Source organism: Blennius ocellaris (genome assembly GCF_963422515.1).
Source record: "Blennius ocellaris genome assembly, chromosome: 6".
In the NCBI taxonomy this organism is placed as follows: Eukaryota; Metazoa; Chordata; class Actinopteri; order Blenniiformes; family Blenniidae; genus Blennius; species Blennius ocellaris.
In genome coordinates, this window is record NC_137655.1 from 13,093,477 (window position 1) to 13,110,947 (window position 17,471).

The window sequence follows — 17,471 nt, forward strand, 5'->3', positions numbered from 1 at the left end:
AACGAGTGCTGCTAATATGAAACAGCTTGTTATATGCTCTCCCCAGATAACCTGTGTAGAGCCAGCCTGAGTTTTTGACACTTTGCAAAGTGAGGATATCTCCAAAAAGCTGTTAAAGGTTAGGAGTTGGTGTCATGGTTGGGAATTAAGCAGGTTAGGTTGCGGTTTGACATTTGGTTAAGGTCACGGTGAAAGGAATGCATCGTGTTAGAAATATTGAAGAACAAATATATCTGAGTGTTCTTGTCTTTTAAAGCCAGTGTTTAATTGACATAATCGCTCAGTACAAAGTGGATTGTTGGCATATATTTAAATCCCCTGTGCCAGTAAGTCGACATTTTCATTGGAACTAAATGTTTAATCCCTTTATATTACTGGAAAGTTTTCGCATTATATTTCTTCACATTAACAACTAAGAAAACACAATATAAGCTGTGACTTCCCACCTTTATTTCACCTTGTGAGAAATGGCTAGACCACTGAGCCACGGAAATTATGGTTTAACTATCATAAAGAATTTCAATAAGCCAGAGCTGCCAAAATAACTTCAAAGGGGTTGAAGTGCTTCTTCACATCTATGGATCTCTTCCTCGGGAACAGAAACTTTTTTTTCTTTTTCTTTTTTCTCATCCAAAAGATACTTTCTGTAAGTCAATTGTGACGGAGGAGCCAGATATTGAACGTGTCTTTCAAAACTCTTTGATAGAGGTTCCATGGTGACTGGCTGATATAGCATAGCATTTTGGCCAAGACAGATTTTATCCACTTGTGACTGGATTTGTTTTGCCAGAAACATATTAATCTTTACAGCTTAATATTTTTTTATTAAAATTCATCAGCAGCTCAAGTCACATGTCATATTTATCTCTGTTTGTATTATCTCCATAATAACTTTACTAATAATAACTAATAAAGTTACTAACCAAATTATTTTTTTTTTCTACTTTTTTGAAAAAACAATGGATTAAAGTTCAATTGACAGTAAAACCATCACCAGGTCCTCAGGTAGAATCCCTCTGTAAAACTAGAATATATCTATGTTGCAGTGCTATGTAAGCCTGCTATGAAAAGTTGACTTGCGTTAAGTTGTAACGTGTTTTCAAAGTGAGTAGAGAAGAGGATTTGTTTTGCATCCATCATGTCACCTCTCTATGCTTTGCACTATTGGTATTCCCTGCATCACTACCCGAGTGTGTTTGCGCCCCTGTATCCTTCACTGGTCATAACATCAATGAGAAAAGGCCAATCAGAAGGGTGGAATGTAAAAAGCAGTTGCACACCGACCAGTTCCTTAGACTAAAATGACCATTCAAAGATAATGGAACATAAATGTTCCCTTCCTTTTTGCTGGTTTTCTAATTGGAAATAGTTCATACGTGGCCTCTTTAGTGTCTCAGTTTCATTATACTGTATGGACTGAGTGATTTTTTAAAATTTTTAGCACAGCTTCATTAAATTCCACATTTTCGTGTATGGCCTTTGACCTGCTCGAAACTACTGACAGTTATGAATATGACCCGCTCATCCTCCAGTGTGGGTTGGATCATGAGAAAACAATGAATTAAAATGCACAAAGAGTGAACATTGGATAGAACTGTAATAATCACAAGAGACAGTACACACTAAAGGGTCAATATAAAACATTTGAATATGCATTTTTGATTTTTGTGTTTGTTTTTAAGACAATAGTCAAACATCTTCTCACCCTTAAACAATTGGCAACCTCAAACTGATGGATGCTAGTTGAAAGAACAGAGTTCAACTCTCAACGGATTAAACCAGCTAAACCAGACATGTTGCATTAGCTAACATATTCCCCATAGTTCCCTCACAGCTAGAAAAGGAACACCTTTATAATAGTGGGAGGGGCGTTATAAGAACGGAGTCTTTGTAATACATATAAAACTTGTTCGATCTGCTAATTCAATTCATGGGCAGTCACAGAGCATTGATCTAGACAGCAAGAAAATGACTTCCAGCCATTATTTTCAATTGGACTTCCTGCTATTTGCTGCCAGTTGGTGCACCGTACAGCCCTGTGTGACAAACTGCAACTTCCTGTAGTTGACATTTTCAATGAATTGTTTTTGTGTTTTCTTGGGGGGGGGTTTTTCAGATAACTTTGTGGTAGACCATAGCTCCTGTGTGAGAGCATGCCCCAGTAACAAGATGGAGGTGGAGGAGAATCGCATTAAGATGTGTATCCCTTGCACTGACATCTGCCCGAAAGGTAAAGCCTCAAACAATTGGTCCTTTTTTTGTTTTCTGATTACGCTTAAATAGTATGGATTCCTTTATGATCTCGTACTTGTTTGTGTATCAATGAATTTGCCATTGATGATAAATGTCTTCAAACTGATAAATAACTAATTTACTGTTTTGTCCAGCATGTGATGGAATCGGTACAGCCAGCCTTCAGACAGCCCAAACAGTGGATTCCAGCAACATTGACAAGTTTGTCAACTGCACCAAAATCAATGGAAACCTGGTGTTCCTCATTACGGGAATTAAGGGGTAAGAGCTGTAACTGGTTAACATGCATCCATGCATCCATCTTCTGTTGGACTTTGTAAAACTTGAGGTTGCTGACTGACCCCTGATATTTATTGACTTGAAAACATTCACTATTTTACCTTAATAGTCAGTTGAAAACTTTGTCATCTCTTCACATAGAAATGTTTAACGTTCAGTTAAGTGTAGAAAAGACAAAGAAAAAAGGTGCAACGGGAATTCCCTGTGAGAAGAAAGCTGAGTGTATGTTACCCTCAAATAGAAAGTGAACATGTTCATATTACTTCTAGATGGATTATCTATACAGTGTAGGTACATGTATTTCAGTGCGTTACCCAAGAGAAGAAAATCCATGTGAGCAACACACACTTAATCAATTTGCTGTGTGTAAGCTTACTTAATGTTGAGATATGTGCAGCCTCTGAGTATGCGTTGATTCAAGTGAATGTGCCATTCTGATCTCCCGTCATTATCCACAGGGACGTCTATCATAACATTGAAGCTTTGGACCCAGAAAAGCTCAATGTATTCCGTACCGTTCGAGAGATCACTGGTGAGTAACACACATAGATATGGACAAACTTTACTCCTAACTTCAACTCTATTCTTCAGCTTTTTATGCGTTCTTCGTGGTTCATGTGAGTGTGTGTGTCTTTGTGTGTGTATTTGCTCAAGTCGACTTCACCTCCTTCCCTTGAGACTGTCCACTGCAAGGACAGACATTGCAGCATAAGATGAATATCATATGAGTCTTTCAATCTCCTCCTTCTCTCTGTTGCTTCTCCCTCTGGGAGTCTCTTGCCTTGAGTCCCACAGTCCCAGCTCTCCCTTCACGCACCATGAAGAAAAGATCCCGAACATGTGGTGCGCATCGTTAATCCTCCAGCTCCCCCATGCTACCACCATTTTTAAGCTGCATGTGTACTGTCATCTCTTCTGCTCGACATTTGACAATGTGACAATGTTGTCTGAAAAAACCTCATACCTTTGATATCAGTCCCACTCAAGGAAATATTGATGTTGAAATATTTTTGGGTAATATTTCTTAGTTAATAGGTTGGTTGCAGAAGGGAATTATTTTAGAAATATGTACCCTGTTTGATTGAAAAGCACTTTGGTGACAATGTTTGTTAACAAGCAATCTAGAATACACTCTAAAATTGGAAATTTTATATCTAATTGATGCTAATGGCTCTTTAAATGTAATATAAGGAGGTGATAAATGTGCACAATTAGGTGTCAGGACAAATTATGTGGTGTTGGTAGCAGTTTTCTTACTTGCTCATTATGCAGCTCCTACGGCTCTGCCACATCTGTCTGCATTATCTGAATGTGATTCAAAGCACTCCACCCGGATAAGAAAAGATCCCCGTCTGGGCCAGAATTTTAATAATGCTTTGCAGCAATTGACCACAAGAAAAAGAGCTAGATAATATATCTGTATGATCAAATTGGATATAACAACAAAATGACTGGAAAACACAACTCGCTGTATCCGTTATAGTCGGAAAAGTTTCTTCTTACAGGAAAACAGAAGGTGCAAAGCGATGACTTAAGTATATTTACCCCATGATTACTCCACAATAGGCTTCGGTGTTCACATAATACTACTACTACTACGATTACTACGACTACTACTACTACTACTAATAATAATAATACATTTTATTTACAACACACTTTACATTGAAACAGTTTCAAGTGCGACAGGAAACATTTTTGTATTATTGGGTTTAAAAGAAACACATAAAAGACAATTAACAGAAGGCTTTTTTTTTTTCTTTTAAATGGTAGGTTTTTAGTTTTTGTTTAAAAACATCTGTAGCTTCAGATAAATCTGCAGTCTGTTTCATGCCCATGTGGTCGTGAACATGTGTCTATAGTCATTTTGTGAAACTGATGAAAATTTAAATACACAATAAGAATAAAAAAAAATTATGCTGTATTGATTAAAATTTTCCCAGATGAAATCCAGTGTTTCGACTTTTCATCTCTCTTGGTTTGTGGTGGCAGCTGGAGAGCAGGTGATGGGGCATAAACCAGTGGCCATGTCTTCCGACACGTGTGTCAGCTCAGCTTGTCATCTCTCTGAGCTGTCAAGAGAACGTGACTTCTGACAGAAGCAGCCACCCTGTCTCCGTGACCTCAAGGTCACGAGTAGCGTTGCTCTCGCTTCCAAATGAGTTGCGCAGGCAGACACTTCTCATCGGCCACACCAGCACACCTATCTCTCGGTCTCCAATTCTTTTCCGTCTCGCTGCCTTTCGCTGCTTCGCTCATTTTTTTCCCCCCAGGATCTTCAAAGACATTTCAACCGGTCAGAGTGGGCGATCAACACTCACCACTTAGCATAAATGGGTTTGTCAGTGTTTAGACTCAGGATATAATTACCACAGCTTATGAACTGTTAACCTTTGCTTGTGAGCTCATGGTGTTCTGTGTTAAGTGGTTCCACAGTGTATTTCACTGTTGGATCTGGTATACTACTGATGTGGCTCATAGCAGAGCAAGAATGACTGCTGGGTGATCTTTTCACGTTCCCTTTCCTGCACAAATTGCTCATTTGCAGGTGAAAAGATGGCAGAGACACTATACCATAGCATAAAGTCAGTCTCTCTTCTTAAGACGAATTCAACTGCATATAATATAATGCAGAGAATGTAGTTTCTGTTCCATAAATTGCCATTTTTGTTCCAGCTCTGAAATAGCAAATATGCCCTGCTGCCACCCCTGTGTTTGCTGATCTAAGATGCAAAGCAGCTGACCCAGAGATGTCATGTCCATTACATGTACTGTATTCAGTACACTGCAATCTTTCAGCACCTCCTCTCCTTCAGCTCCACCATCTGTGTGAGCAGGAAAAAGAATAAACAAGAAATAAACTACATTCATTTGATTTATTTCAAGCTGCTGTTTCTTTGCTTCTTTTCTTTCATATATCACTTTCTTTTCCCAATTCAAAAAATAAATAAATACAAATACATTCTGTGATTCACACCCAAGCCATTTTTTTTTCCAAAAACATAATTTATGAGATGTCTGCTTGCTTGTCATATAAACACATTGTCGAGACCTTATTGTTATTGTTGATGTATCATACAGTATTTCCCTCTGCACACTGATCAAGTCCAGTGCAGATTCATCCATCCGTCAATCATCTGTCATGCCTGCTTTTTTCCAACTTGGAGAAGCAGTGTCAATCTTGAAGGCCAAAGTGCACACTAGACAGGTCAGCAATCCATTACTGGGCGAATCCAAAGCCACCTACACACTCTTTACCACCTACAGTAAATTTAGAGACCTCATGTGTTTGTGGACTTGGAGTTGGAAGCCAGAGAAGATATTCTTGCTGTAAGGCGAAAGTGCTTTAACCAAACATTGTATGCTGATCACAGCCATGAATACGGATCATTCACGGGCTAAGGCAGATTAAAACTTTAAGTAATAGGGTTCTTGACACATTTAATCATGTTGGTGCTGTTTTTATTATGCGTTAGGTGTTTTTGCTCGTGAACAGCTTGAAGAAGCTTCCAGGAGTTAAGCTTTCTTTTTTTTTTTTTTTTTTTTGCTTTAAAGTGGTTCCACAGTTGACTTTTCGGTTCTGTGTTGCTGTAGCAACTAATTTCAGCGGAACACCCACTGTTTATTGCACGCAAGCCTTTTTTTTTTTTTTTTACCATTTTGTTTACTGTATTTTCTTTTCTTTTGTTTTTTTTTATAAGACTTAACTTAATATTTTCTTGCAGGTAATGTGACTGTTGGATTCCTATCATAATAAACTGTGTACCCACTGTACCACATATACAGTAGGTATCCTCTTCAATGTATAAAATGGAGATTAAAAAACAGCCAACAGCCAGTCAATAATGCCTCTTCGGTAGTCTGTATACTATATGTACTGTTAAGTGTAGTTTAGCAGCCCTTACTTTTCACCACACTTGCGAGCACCATTAAACTGAGCACTGCACTCTTTTCATGCTGGGCTCTTCTCCCAGATATCTGTCCAAACATCTTGGAACACAACTATTGCTTTATTTGAGTTAACTGTTGTGCACATACCCTATGGCCACATGGTAGACCAGCTCAGGAGTTTAAATGAATTTTTCCTCCTGATACATTCTGTGCTTTAGGCTGTGCATAGACTTGTTTGTGTCCATCAAAAAGGGAGTCATCATGGTCATACCAACACAAACCTTTGGTTTTGTGGCTTATTGTGACCTACATTCCCCTGCACCTTAAGCCTTGAGTGTTTTTTTTTTTTTATTTATTTTTTTATCCCTCCCTCTCCACGTATATACAATTTACCTCTCCCTTAGGGCAGCTTTGTTTGCTGATCAGAAGCCTGCATCACTGGTCCTCAGTTGCAGATAGTTCACTTTGTCATCCATGGCCTCTGGTTGGCAGATACTGAGATGGGATTCACAACGTCTTCAGCACAATTGCCTGTCTGCCCTGTCGTCACCACTGTCTGGGATGATGCTACAGCCCAAGTGTTCGCAGCAATCCTGTACATCTGCAGTGGCTCCCTCTGGCCAGAGTCTGACCCATTTTCTTGCTACTTTGGTGAAACTACTTAAGTAGTGGTTCTTTTACAGGGAGTCATAGATGTCAGTGAGATAGACCAAAGCAGGTTATGGAGCCGTTTGCCCCACAATCTGCAATGCTGATAGTATAGACAAGCAGAAGTGTGCTACGGACTTTGACACATTTGTACAGTCAATTTTAATGGGCTGGCTCTAATGTGACTTTATGAATCCTGCAGTGACAAACTTGTGACCTCGAGTATATTTTGCCTGGTTAGTTTAACAATGAGTATCTTTGCCCCCAAAAATAAAATACATATGAAAATGACCATTCAACCTAATGCAAGTTAATGGAAAAAATAAAATCACCATAATGCTTCATTATATGTTTCCGTGATCTTTTACCCAGTATCGACACATTTGTACTTGGAGATCTTGTGCTACTTGTGCCTTATACGCTGTTCGCACAAATCCAACATTAGTATGAGCAAGTGTGCAGGAAGCTGTCAGCTGTCATCTCGAAGTAGAGAGCACTCCCGCCTCACTGAAGTGGCTCTATGGCAGAGCTGTGAGGTGTCTCAGCACTGCAGGTTTTGTCATTAAGACAATTAGTGTCGGCAAGTACAGCCCTAACGATTCCATAGCACTGCTGCCTCCGAGTTGAGAGACCCTCACAGTTGCATAAAGTGTACGCCATGAGAGACGAGGTGCACAAATACCAAACGTGCAATTACATTTCATAAACAAGTATTTTCCCAGCAGTGTATCTACTGTTCCATACACTTTTTCTAAAATGATCCTCTATATATTGCAATTCCTAAGCATGGAGTGGATTGTTGTTAATATTCATCATATTAGAAGAATTTGTTTTTTCCTCCAACCTGTACACCAGAACACTTGCACAGCCTGCATAGGGGTTACTCTTAAAATGTATTCAAATTTTGCCCTTGTTCATTTGCATGACCCATGCTCAATGTTTGTTTTTGTTTTTTTTACAATTTTCAAACTTTTTGTTGTTTCATCATCTTCACTTTCCTAACAAGTGTATATTCAGACCTTGCTACTGCTCAGCTGGGATTGACAGAGCACACGAAATGCTGTCTACAAACTGATAAAGGTGCCGTTGAAGGTTATCGCTGTCTTGTCCATGAGCCAAGAGAGCTCTTGTTCCTCTGAAATTCTGCTTACCTTTCACCACCATTCCTCCTGTTCTGAGTAAACAAATGATGCGTCCTCTGGGAGGAAATCACACAGTTTAATATAATGGAGTCAGATACTGTTCATTGATTAGAGAGTGCACAGTAATGCCCATCACTCCTACCACCTCCCTGTCTGACTTGTTTCTTTCATCAAAAAGGAAATGCAACAGCTGGTCTTGGTGTGTTTTTTTATATGTTGAAGAAATGTTATGTTTTCTAATGTTACATTCATCATATTCGTCTGGACATCTACCCTTTTCCTTCCCTCTCTTCATCCTTCCTTTATGGATTTTTCCCCTTGGTCTCATAGCATCATCCAATTGTTGTTTGTCCTCTGCTGCTGGCTTGGGGATTGCACTCCCCTACTGTTCCTCTACTAAATATTTAATATTCCTGAATCCATTATTGAATATCCTAAATGAGCCATAGACATCTTCTCAGCTTTTCATTTAATCCTCTAAATGATTAAGCAGTGGAGAGCCTGATATAGGAAAATGCAAAAACATTGATATGTCTGATCTTGCTCCTGACATAACTGGCACCACCGTTCTTTGTGGATGTGTACATTTCTTTCTGGTTTAGGACTGCTTGGATGTCTTTAGATGAGACACAGGTGTTATTGTGGCGCTGGAATGTTCCTGACAGGGATGTCATGTCTCCCCTTTCTCTTTATTCCTTTCATCACTGTGTAAAATGGACAGTGAGATAGACAGGTGATTCAAGTATGACAGTGACTCATTATAAACTGTGTGTCTGTGTCCCCACTTAGGCTTTCTTAACATCCAGTCTTGGCCTGACAACATGACAGACTTGAGTGTGTTCTCCAACCTGGCAACTATTGGTGGAAGAGCTTTGTACAGGTACCTGTTTAAAAAAACTGTTGAGTGCACAATGTGGAGTATTTTGGTTTGTACATCATGTAAATATTTAAATCAATTTACTAGACAGTGACACAATTTTATTTTTTTAATTATGTATCAGCACCTATTTCAATATATTACACAACAGACTATTTGTGTGTGTCTTCTATGATTTTTGTTCATTTGTTGTTATTCTGGAAAAAACATGATAAAAGAATGCTACCAAATATGTTGATGTGCTACAATAAAGGGTTCATATTTGAACTCTATCCTGGATAACCAGTTAAAGCATTTTAATATTCGTTCACATTCTTACAGGTAAGCCTAACAGTCATTTTGACATGCTTCAGGGAAATATTTAAGGTCAAATGTGTATTAGTGTTTCTTGCATTATCATACGAACTTAAAGCACAACGTATGTTATTCAATTAAACTGTATTACTGCGCAGACAAATGTAGACTGAAAGGAACAGATTATTTTGTGCACATGATGTGCACATGCTTACCTAGAAATTTATGTTTAAACATTTTTCTATGCAAATTCAGTTTCTGGTTTGTTATGCTTTTATTAGTAATTGCTGTGCATTCAAATGTTGCCAAATGCATTTGTTGCCAAAAACACTGTGCTTTAAACAAGCTTCTGCCATGGTTTTGTTTTGACATTTAAGTAGACAGCTGAGTTGTTCGAACCCGGCTGATACAACGTAATTATTTATCATTTAGATTTCAGTGAGGTATTTTATTTTTTCAAAAAAGTACTCTAAAAATGGGGATGGAAACAAAGCAAATATCGGCAGCCTGTTCAACACGCTTTTGTCAGTGCGTGTGTGTGCGCACACAGGTGCATGGTCAACAAGTGTGTGTAAAAATGTGTGTTTGTGCCGTGCACCTGCCTGCAGATGGAAACAGCAGGCTGCAGTACAAATTACAGGCTGCCACCCACCCTTGCCCCCGTGCTTGATCCCGCATACTCCCCGTCTATCTGATGGCTCTGACATGGCACATGAGTGAAGTTGCTTTGAAGGGGGAAAGATGCTCTTTATTTCCAATGATTTTCAAAACATATTAAGCTATACAACTCTATTTAAAAAAAGTAAATTAAAGCCAGTCATTTGTAATTCTCATTGATTCAGGTTTTTACCTTTTGTATCTTGTCATTTAGAATATTTTAAGGCGATGGCAGGAACATTTCTGTTGCCGTGTTTACCACAGTACAGCATACCCTCTTCTTTGAAGTAAAAATGTGGTAGAAAAGGAGAAAAGTCGTTGGAGTTCCGGTTGAAGCATTTATTTTATGTCCCATGTTGTATGAGGCAGCGTCTGAGGAGTCCTTGGTGTTCTCTTCGGGTGTGTTATTCTTGATGTTTTGAATGCTTTCTGTCGGTGAAAGGTCTTGACTGAAGTCAAGCCAGTTCAACATCTGGACTCCTCTCCTGTGAGAACATGCTGTTGTGCTGGATGCAGGGTTTGGTCCAACATTGTCTTGCTAAAATATGCAAGGCCTTAACTGCAACAGGGATTGTCTGGATGGGTGCAGATACAGTTCTAAAAGCTCTTTTTTTTTTTTTTTTCCTTTCCAGATGTGTAACCTTCCACACCATGGGCACTAATGCAGCCCCAAACCATCAGCCATGTTTCTTAAACTGTGAGCTGATGATAAGGCAGTTGGTCCTTTTCCACATTAGTCTACAAGAAACAGCGTATTTGTTTCTAAGCAAATTTTCATTCATTTGACCACGTTGTGGTCCATGTTAAATTAACATTTGTTGAAGAAAAACAGGCACATTTTCAGTAGAAAACAATGCCTGCTCTATGTACGGTGCCTTGTGACAGCCCACAGATCACAGAAATTAACATTTGGTCTTGTCTTTTGCACATAACGATATCACCACATTTGTTGAATAGTTTGTTTGATTCTGTTGTGTTGATTGTGAGATTTTCAGATTATGCACAACATTGTTTAAATGAAAATGTTCATATCTTTAATTTTCAACCTTCTACCCATTCTTACAACATGCTCTGTCTCTCTAAAATGCTCTGTTGTTACGTCGCGATGTTGCTCACATGTCACGTGAAACCTCATTAGTCATTTGATCCTTTGATTTGTTCAAAATTAAGGCCACTTCCTTTTTCAAACTTTTGTTGACCAAGTTATACCTTTGGTTAGATGTATTACTGCCACTAAATGCAAACATAATGTATCTATTAGTCTTTACAGCCTTATAAAACTCTGGGTCAGGAGTCTTCAAAGCCAGTCCTCGCTGACTGTGGGTGAAGACAGGGTCCATCCTGGAAAGGTCACCAGTCCATAACAGGACAAATACAGAGACATCCAAACCCACTTGTTTTCACACATACTGGCAACTATTGACACACAAATGGTCTCAGTGCATATTTCTCCTCTGAAACGGGAATTTACAGAATACTGACGCATCCTCAGGGCCAACATTCAAACTTTACACAGAAAGGCCTCCCAGGGGGACATTACTGCTCTGAGGCTGGCTGCCAACCGCTCCTCTGCCGTGTGGCCACAAAGTATATGAAACAAATTAAATATCTTTATTGCAACATCTAATACATTTCTATAACCATAAGATTCCATCTTGTAAATAACTATTTAAATGTTTTGGTTTTCTATTCAAATGATTTATATGCATATTTAGTTTGAAGCATTTACAACAATAACAGTTACTTAAAAAAAAAATGTTGTGGTATTGGTCTTACTTCATTTTTTGGTTAAACACAATTCCAGAGTCAAGGAAGTATATCTAAGTTTAGTTGCAAGCTCGTTCCTGTGTGTTAGTTGTCTTTTTAAAGAGCAAAATACAAAGAAATAAACCGACAGGCTCCATTTGCCTTATGTCTGTTGCTATGTTACTGTGCTGAATTACTTAAATCTGCCATTTTCAGATGCGAAAATGCTGCATTAGTGTCTTAAATTCAGTGGAAATGTTAAGTGCTAAACAAGACTTGTGTGAAGACAGAATATTTAAGAGATTCCCTTCAATGCAGACAGATTGCAATCCATTTGGTGCAAAGTACCCACAATAAGTTTATTCATTTTAACCATGAGGACAATGTCTGTTTTCACATTAGCGATTTTGTTCAGGTTCATAGTTAGTGTACATACACATTATCTATTTATGTATTTTATGTATTTTTTATATATATATATATATATATATATATATAGACACTAATGCAGCATTTTCGCATCTGAAAATGGCAGATTTAAGTAATTCAGCACAGTAACATAGCAACAGACATAAGGCAAATGGAGCCTGTCGGTTTATTTCTTTGTATTTTGCTCTTTAAAAAGACAACTAACACACAGGAACGAGCTTGCAACTAAACTTAGATATATATATATATATATATTTGGGTTTTTTTGTTTGTTTTTTTTACAAAGAAAATAACCTGAGTGGCATCAAAACCTGTGAAATTAATTCACCTTTGTGTCGGCCTCTGTCCTTTCCCTTTCTGTCCCTCTCTTGTCCCCGTTGTACTCCACCTCTTCTCCTGCTACTCTCCCCTCTCTCCTCTACCCATCTGGCTCTTTCTTCCTCTCACCTCTACCCATTCTGCCCTCTCAGTGGGATCTCCCTGCTGGTTTTAAAGCAGCAGGGTATCTCATCGTTGCAGCTTCAGTCCCTGAAAGAAATCAGCGCTGGCAACGTCCACATCGCAGAGAACAGCCAGCTCTGCTACTACAACACCGTCAACTGGACAAGACTGTTTCGCGCTGCGAACCAGAACGTTTTGGTCCGTAACAACAGAAGTCCAGAGGAGTGCTGTAAGTCCATGTCTAAGTCCCATGAAGTACAAGGTGTCATGTTGTCATGCATAATAACAAACAATGCTGGATACTGTTTCTGTATGACTGACTTTTTCTTTTCTTTTCTTTTTTTGTCGCTTAAATACTGCAAAGATATACCAATTTTTAAGTTTTTGGTCTACAGTCCTCTATGCCAGTGCATTAGGTCGAGTATAGCAGATTCACACTTGAATCACGGTTATGACACCCAACATAAAGTCTATAGTATGCAGAGAAAATCGCAATGACTTGTGGAGACTCCTGGAAAATGCAGAGCAGCCAATAACACAACTTATCAAGCAGAATCTCTCAAATCACATCATGTTTGTAAAAGACCACCTCTTTCTGATCGTGATATATAGAGATTTCTCACAACGGAGCTCATGTTATGCAATGTCTTAAACATAAACTATCCTCTTAATATTTGTTGGCCTCAACTTTTCCTTCTGTATATTTTATAGTCAAGGTCCAAACTGTACAGGAATAAACAAACAAACAAAATGCATTGTGTTTCCAAAATATTTTAAGTCTGTGATACAAACAATCCACATCCAACTGTCTCACTCACCACCTCAAACTGATATGGATTTTTAGAAAAGTCAGGTTGCTACTCCACGGAAGGATAACATTCAATCGAAATCAATCACTGACTAGCTGAGAGAACATGCTAAGATACGCCCACGCGTGCTGAATATTTACTTCTATTAAGATGGGAATGGCCCTTTAACACACAATTTGACTAACCAAGTCGGTCGCTAAAGCGCTGAAGGTCAGCCATAATACATATGTTTTTTAGGTTGGTAAACACCTTGCATGTCTATTGTTCAACAATATATATTTGCTATTACTTCACCTGTATTTCTTTTCAGCATCCTCTCACACATCGCGCCGACACACATTGACACATACAACAAATTTAGACTCCATTCATAATGTGTGTGGGTTAAAGGGTAGAGTGTATCTTAGGTCCCATAATTAGCATTTATCTGTAAGCTCAGAGGACTACATCTGCCAAAGCTTCAACAATCATGGCTGTAAAATGGTGTTTGCTTTGACTTCAGAGGAGTAGCTCTAATAAATTAGGTCTTTTTATCATTACTCCCTCAACATCTCCATGTGTCAAAATAAGGGACACACTTGTGTCTGGCCTAATGTGAAAATTATGGTCCACCCTAATAATTCAAAAGGTTTTCTAGTTTTAATTATCAATGTGGTTATTTTGATGGAATAATCAAAATTTGTTTTTTCCTTCTCTGTGAATAAAAGTGTTTTTTGTTCTTTCTGGAAAATTAGGCAACAGTGATGCTAAACATGCAAATTCAGAATACACTCAAAACACTCTTGACCTGTCTGCTACTATTATGTCATAGTAGATTGAGGGTATTGGCTTTGTAATTTCTGAAAGCAACACCGACTCCACAATTAAACAAATGAACCAACAGGAGCATTCAGAGGGTTCAAGGTTCCATGGATTGAAATTGAGCTAAAAGCTCATATTAATAAGAGTAAAGACTGAAAGATTTCTAAAAATGGAAGAACTTTTTATTATGTCACTGCCAGAAGTGTTAAAACATTATTCATTTATATATAATGTTCATTAATGAGACTGTATTTGCATTATTGAGTTGGCCCCTTTTCACTGTTCATGTGCTCCTTTTCCTTGGGCAGTTCCACGGAGACACACACACACACACACACACACACACACACACACACACACACACACACACACACACACACACACTGCAGACACTTTGAAGACCGGTGAGATACAAAAGTCACATCCTTGACATGGTCCTGCGTGTGTGCGTGCGCGCATGTGCGTGTGTCTAAACTTGACTGATCCTTGCAGGGACTGCAAAAGGGCAGGCATCACACCGTAACAGGGCATTAAAGACAGAGGAGAAAGCGAGTGCATCTGCCCACACTTTCATGCGAATGTCTCTGCAGTTGCAGCAATATGGAAATGTCCCTGCTGTCCTCAAATCAAATGTGCTGCTGTAGATTGATTGTACAAGCAGAAAATCCAATGTCTGTGCACGCTATATTCTGCACTTAATTGATGAATTTATTGTCTCATACATGTGCCACTGCTCGTCTCCAACAGTCAAACAATCGATCATGTATTTTAAATGTAAAGACTCATGGATCTGCTTATGTAACCTTCAACTGTCATTGAAAATAATTGTTTTGGTCTGAGAAAGTGAGCTTAAGAAACAAGCGGTGACTATTTGACAGGACTGAAGAAATGTCATATTTAGGAATAACATTTAGTTATTTGGTATCCAGCATCTGCAGTCACCTACAGCTTTGTAAACGTCTTTATTGCCAAATGATGTGGTTTTATCTGTAAAAGAGTAAGCCAGACATTGCCTGGATCGGGCTGCACAAAGTTTTATGTTTGTATTTTGAAAGGATTCTTTCTAGAATGAAGCAATCAAGACACTCAGTTGCCACTATATCAGGGCAAACAAATTAACAAGAGTCCCAAGAGTAGGTGGCCCTATGATCCTAATAAACCATTTAATGAAATGACTTGATGTCAGACAGAAATGAATGCATCTCTTACGAGTTTGCAATAAAATTGTAATAATTAATGAATATGTACAACATATTTAAATTTTTTTGTTTTTTCTTCCTTTCTGTTTTTTAATTAGAATTATTTAACACTTCTGCATTGCACATAGAAAAGGATCATTACCCAGCTGCCCCTCTCCCCTGTTTAGGCGTCTCAGTGGCTGTGATGCGTTGCTTTCAATGCTTCCATTGTTGAGAGGGATGAGAGGTGAGGGATGCAGAAAACTGAGGCAACTGTCTCCTCTCTTTTCTTGTAGTCACTACTGTTACTCTCGTCTTTTTTAATGAGGTGTTTTATTGTTTATTTCAATCCTATTTCCTTTTTTTTTTTAATCATATCTGCTCACTTTATGTAAATTATCCATCATCACAGCCTGTTATCCTTCAGCCCTCGGATACCAAACAGGCACTTGTCTGGCTACTTGATCAGAAGCGGCTGTGTGTTTGATCTCCTCATATAAATTAAAAGCAATGCCAGCGTTTTCCATTGCTCCATGCCTCTTTTTCTTACTGACCACTTTACCTTTGGTGCTGGAAGCTCAACAGAGGCGCTTTGTCTCCTGTGAAAGACAAAGCTTTCATTCTGTGCCCTCAAAAGGAGCACTTGATTTCTGTTCGTTCATGTATCTGCATCTTTCTGTCGGAATTGTTAAGCATTCTGAGCATGGCTCAGGTTATCACTGAGGCATCGCCCCTGGCTTACACATGGCCAGGATGCCGAAAAACAGCAGGAGCCCTTTTATTGCCAGGTTCACAGCCCAACAGAAAGAAAGACAAGAGGAGCGAAAGAGTCTGGGAAAAATCATGGCTGACCCAGATCGGATGACAAAAGTTTCCCATGTATTTGTGGTACTGTCACCATGTTACTTCAACACTTTCATTTTATCACTGTAATGGCCTCAAATATAGCAACCTTTTGTAGAGCCCAGTCCTAGGGGGGGAAGACAAAAGGGAACGAGAGAAAGAGATAAGAGATCCAGGCCATTATGGAGCAGATGTAATAGCCTGATCATTTGGTAGAATATGAAAAAAACGGTGTGGCAGAAATTGAGAGAATAGAATACCGATTGCTTGACATAATGGCGCCTTTTTGTTTTGTCCCTTTTTTATAACTGAATGCAATGCAAAGAAAATAACACCTACTCATCTCGCACTTGTTTCTTTGTAAATAAAAGGTTGCTTTTATTGCGGATATACATGGTCACCCAAACAGCTGACTATAGCGGATTTTACTATTCATGTGCATCTGAGGATGTAGGTTTAGTAAGACAGTATACTTTCTTCGAAGCTTATTTAAAAAAAAAAAAAAGCACTAATTATCACAACACAAAACGCAGAAAGTCTGCATTTCACATTAAACACAGGTGATAAATACAATGTTTCTATACTGGTTTTGTATGTCATGTTTTTATGGGTCTATGTTATATCAACAATTCTGTGTGGCATCTGCAGGTGCATATTGGCTCCCGCTGGTGATTTGTCATTGTTTGCTCAGCATTTTTTTTTTTTTTTAATAATGAAGTGGCTTCTTCATTTCCAAATGAAAAAATAACCACATCACATAGCACTGGAACCAGTAAGTAGAGGTAGCACCACCTATACTAAGCCACCATCCCAGTCCTTATTTGAACTGAGTTAATTGATGTAATGTTTGACGGGGAAAAAAAACAAAAAACTTGCTGGGAGTATTTAGTGGGACTAACCAGCTTATCTGTCAGTTTTTTCCGTGAGGTAATTGTTATGTGACGCTATTTTGTCTGACAATTTCTTGTTTCCCAAAAACAAATAGCTTAATCCTTCACTATTAAGTTTTAGACACACCCCTATCCCTTTGTTTTGCTGCAATTACCCTGATATTGTTTAGGAAAGTTGTCCTGACAAAAACACAGCTTTTTATAGGTCACCACGAATGAACAGCTGCAATGTGGAGGTGGAGAATTTTCATGCAAAAACTAAGTCCTCACAAATTGCATGTGCTTCAGTACAT

General features: G+C 38.6%; 1 protein-coding gene across 1 annotated transcript in view; it reads left to right on the forward strand.

Annotated features, from left to right (window-relative positions):
* erbb4b (erb-b2 receptor tyrosine kinase 4b) overlaps nt 1–17,471 on the forward strand; it is a gene marked incomplete at both ends in the record, with an annotated part of 291,115 nt that overhangs the window by 198,789 nt on the left and 74,855 nt on the right. The window contains 5 exons of the mRNA XM_080497752.1: nt 2,117–2,230; nt 2,388–2,514; nt 2,991–3,064; nt 9,003–9,093; nt 12,687–12,886. Of these exons, the coding sequence (XP_080353878.1) occupies nt 2,117–2,230; nt 2,388–2,514; nt 2,991–3,064; nt 9,003–9,093; nt 12,687–12,886 (606 nt within the window). The remainder of the gene's footprint in view (nt 1–2,116; nt 2,231–2,387; nt 2,515–2,990; nt 3,065–9,002; nt 9,094–12,686; nt 12,887–17,471) is intronic.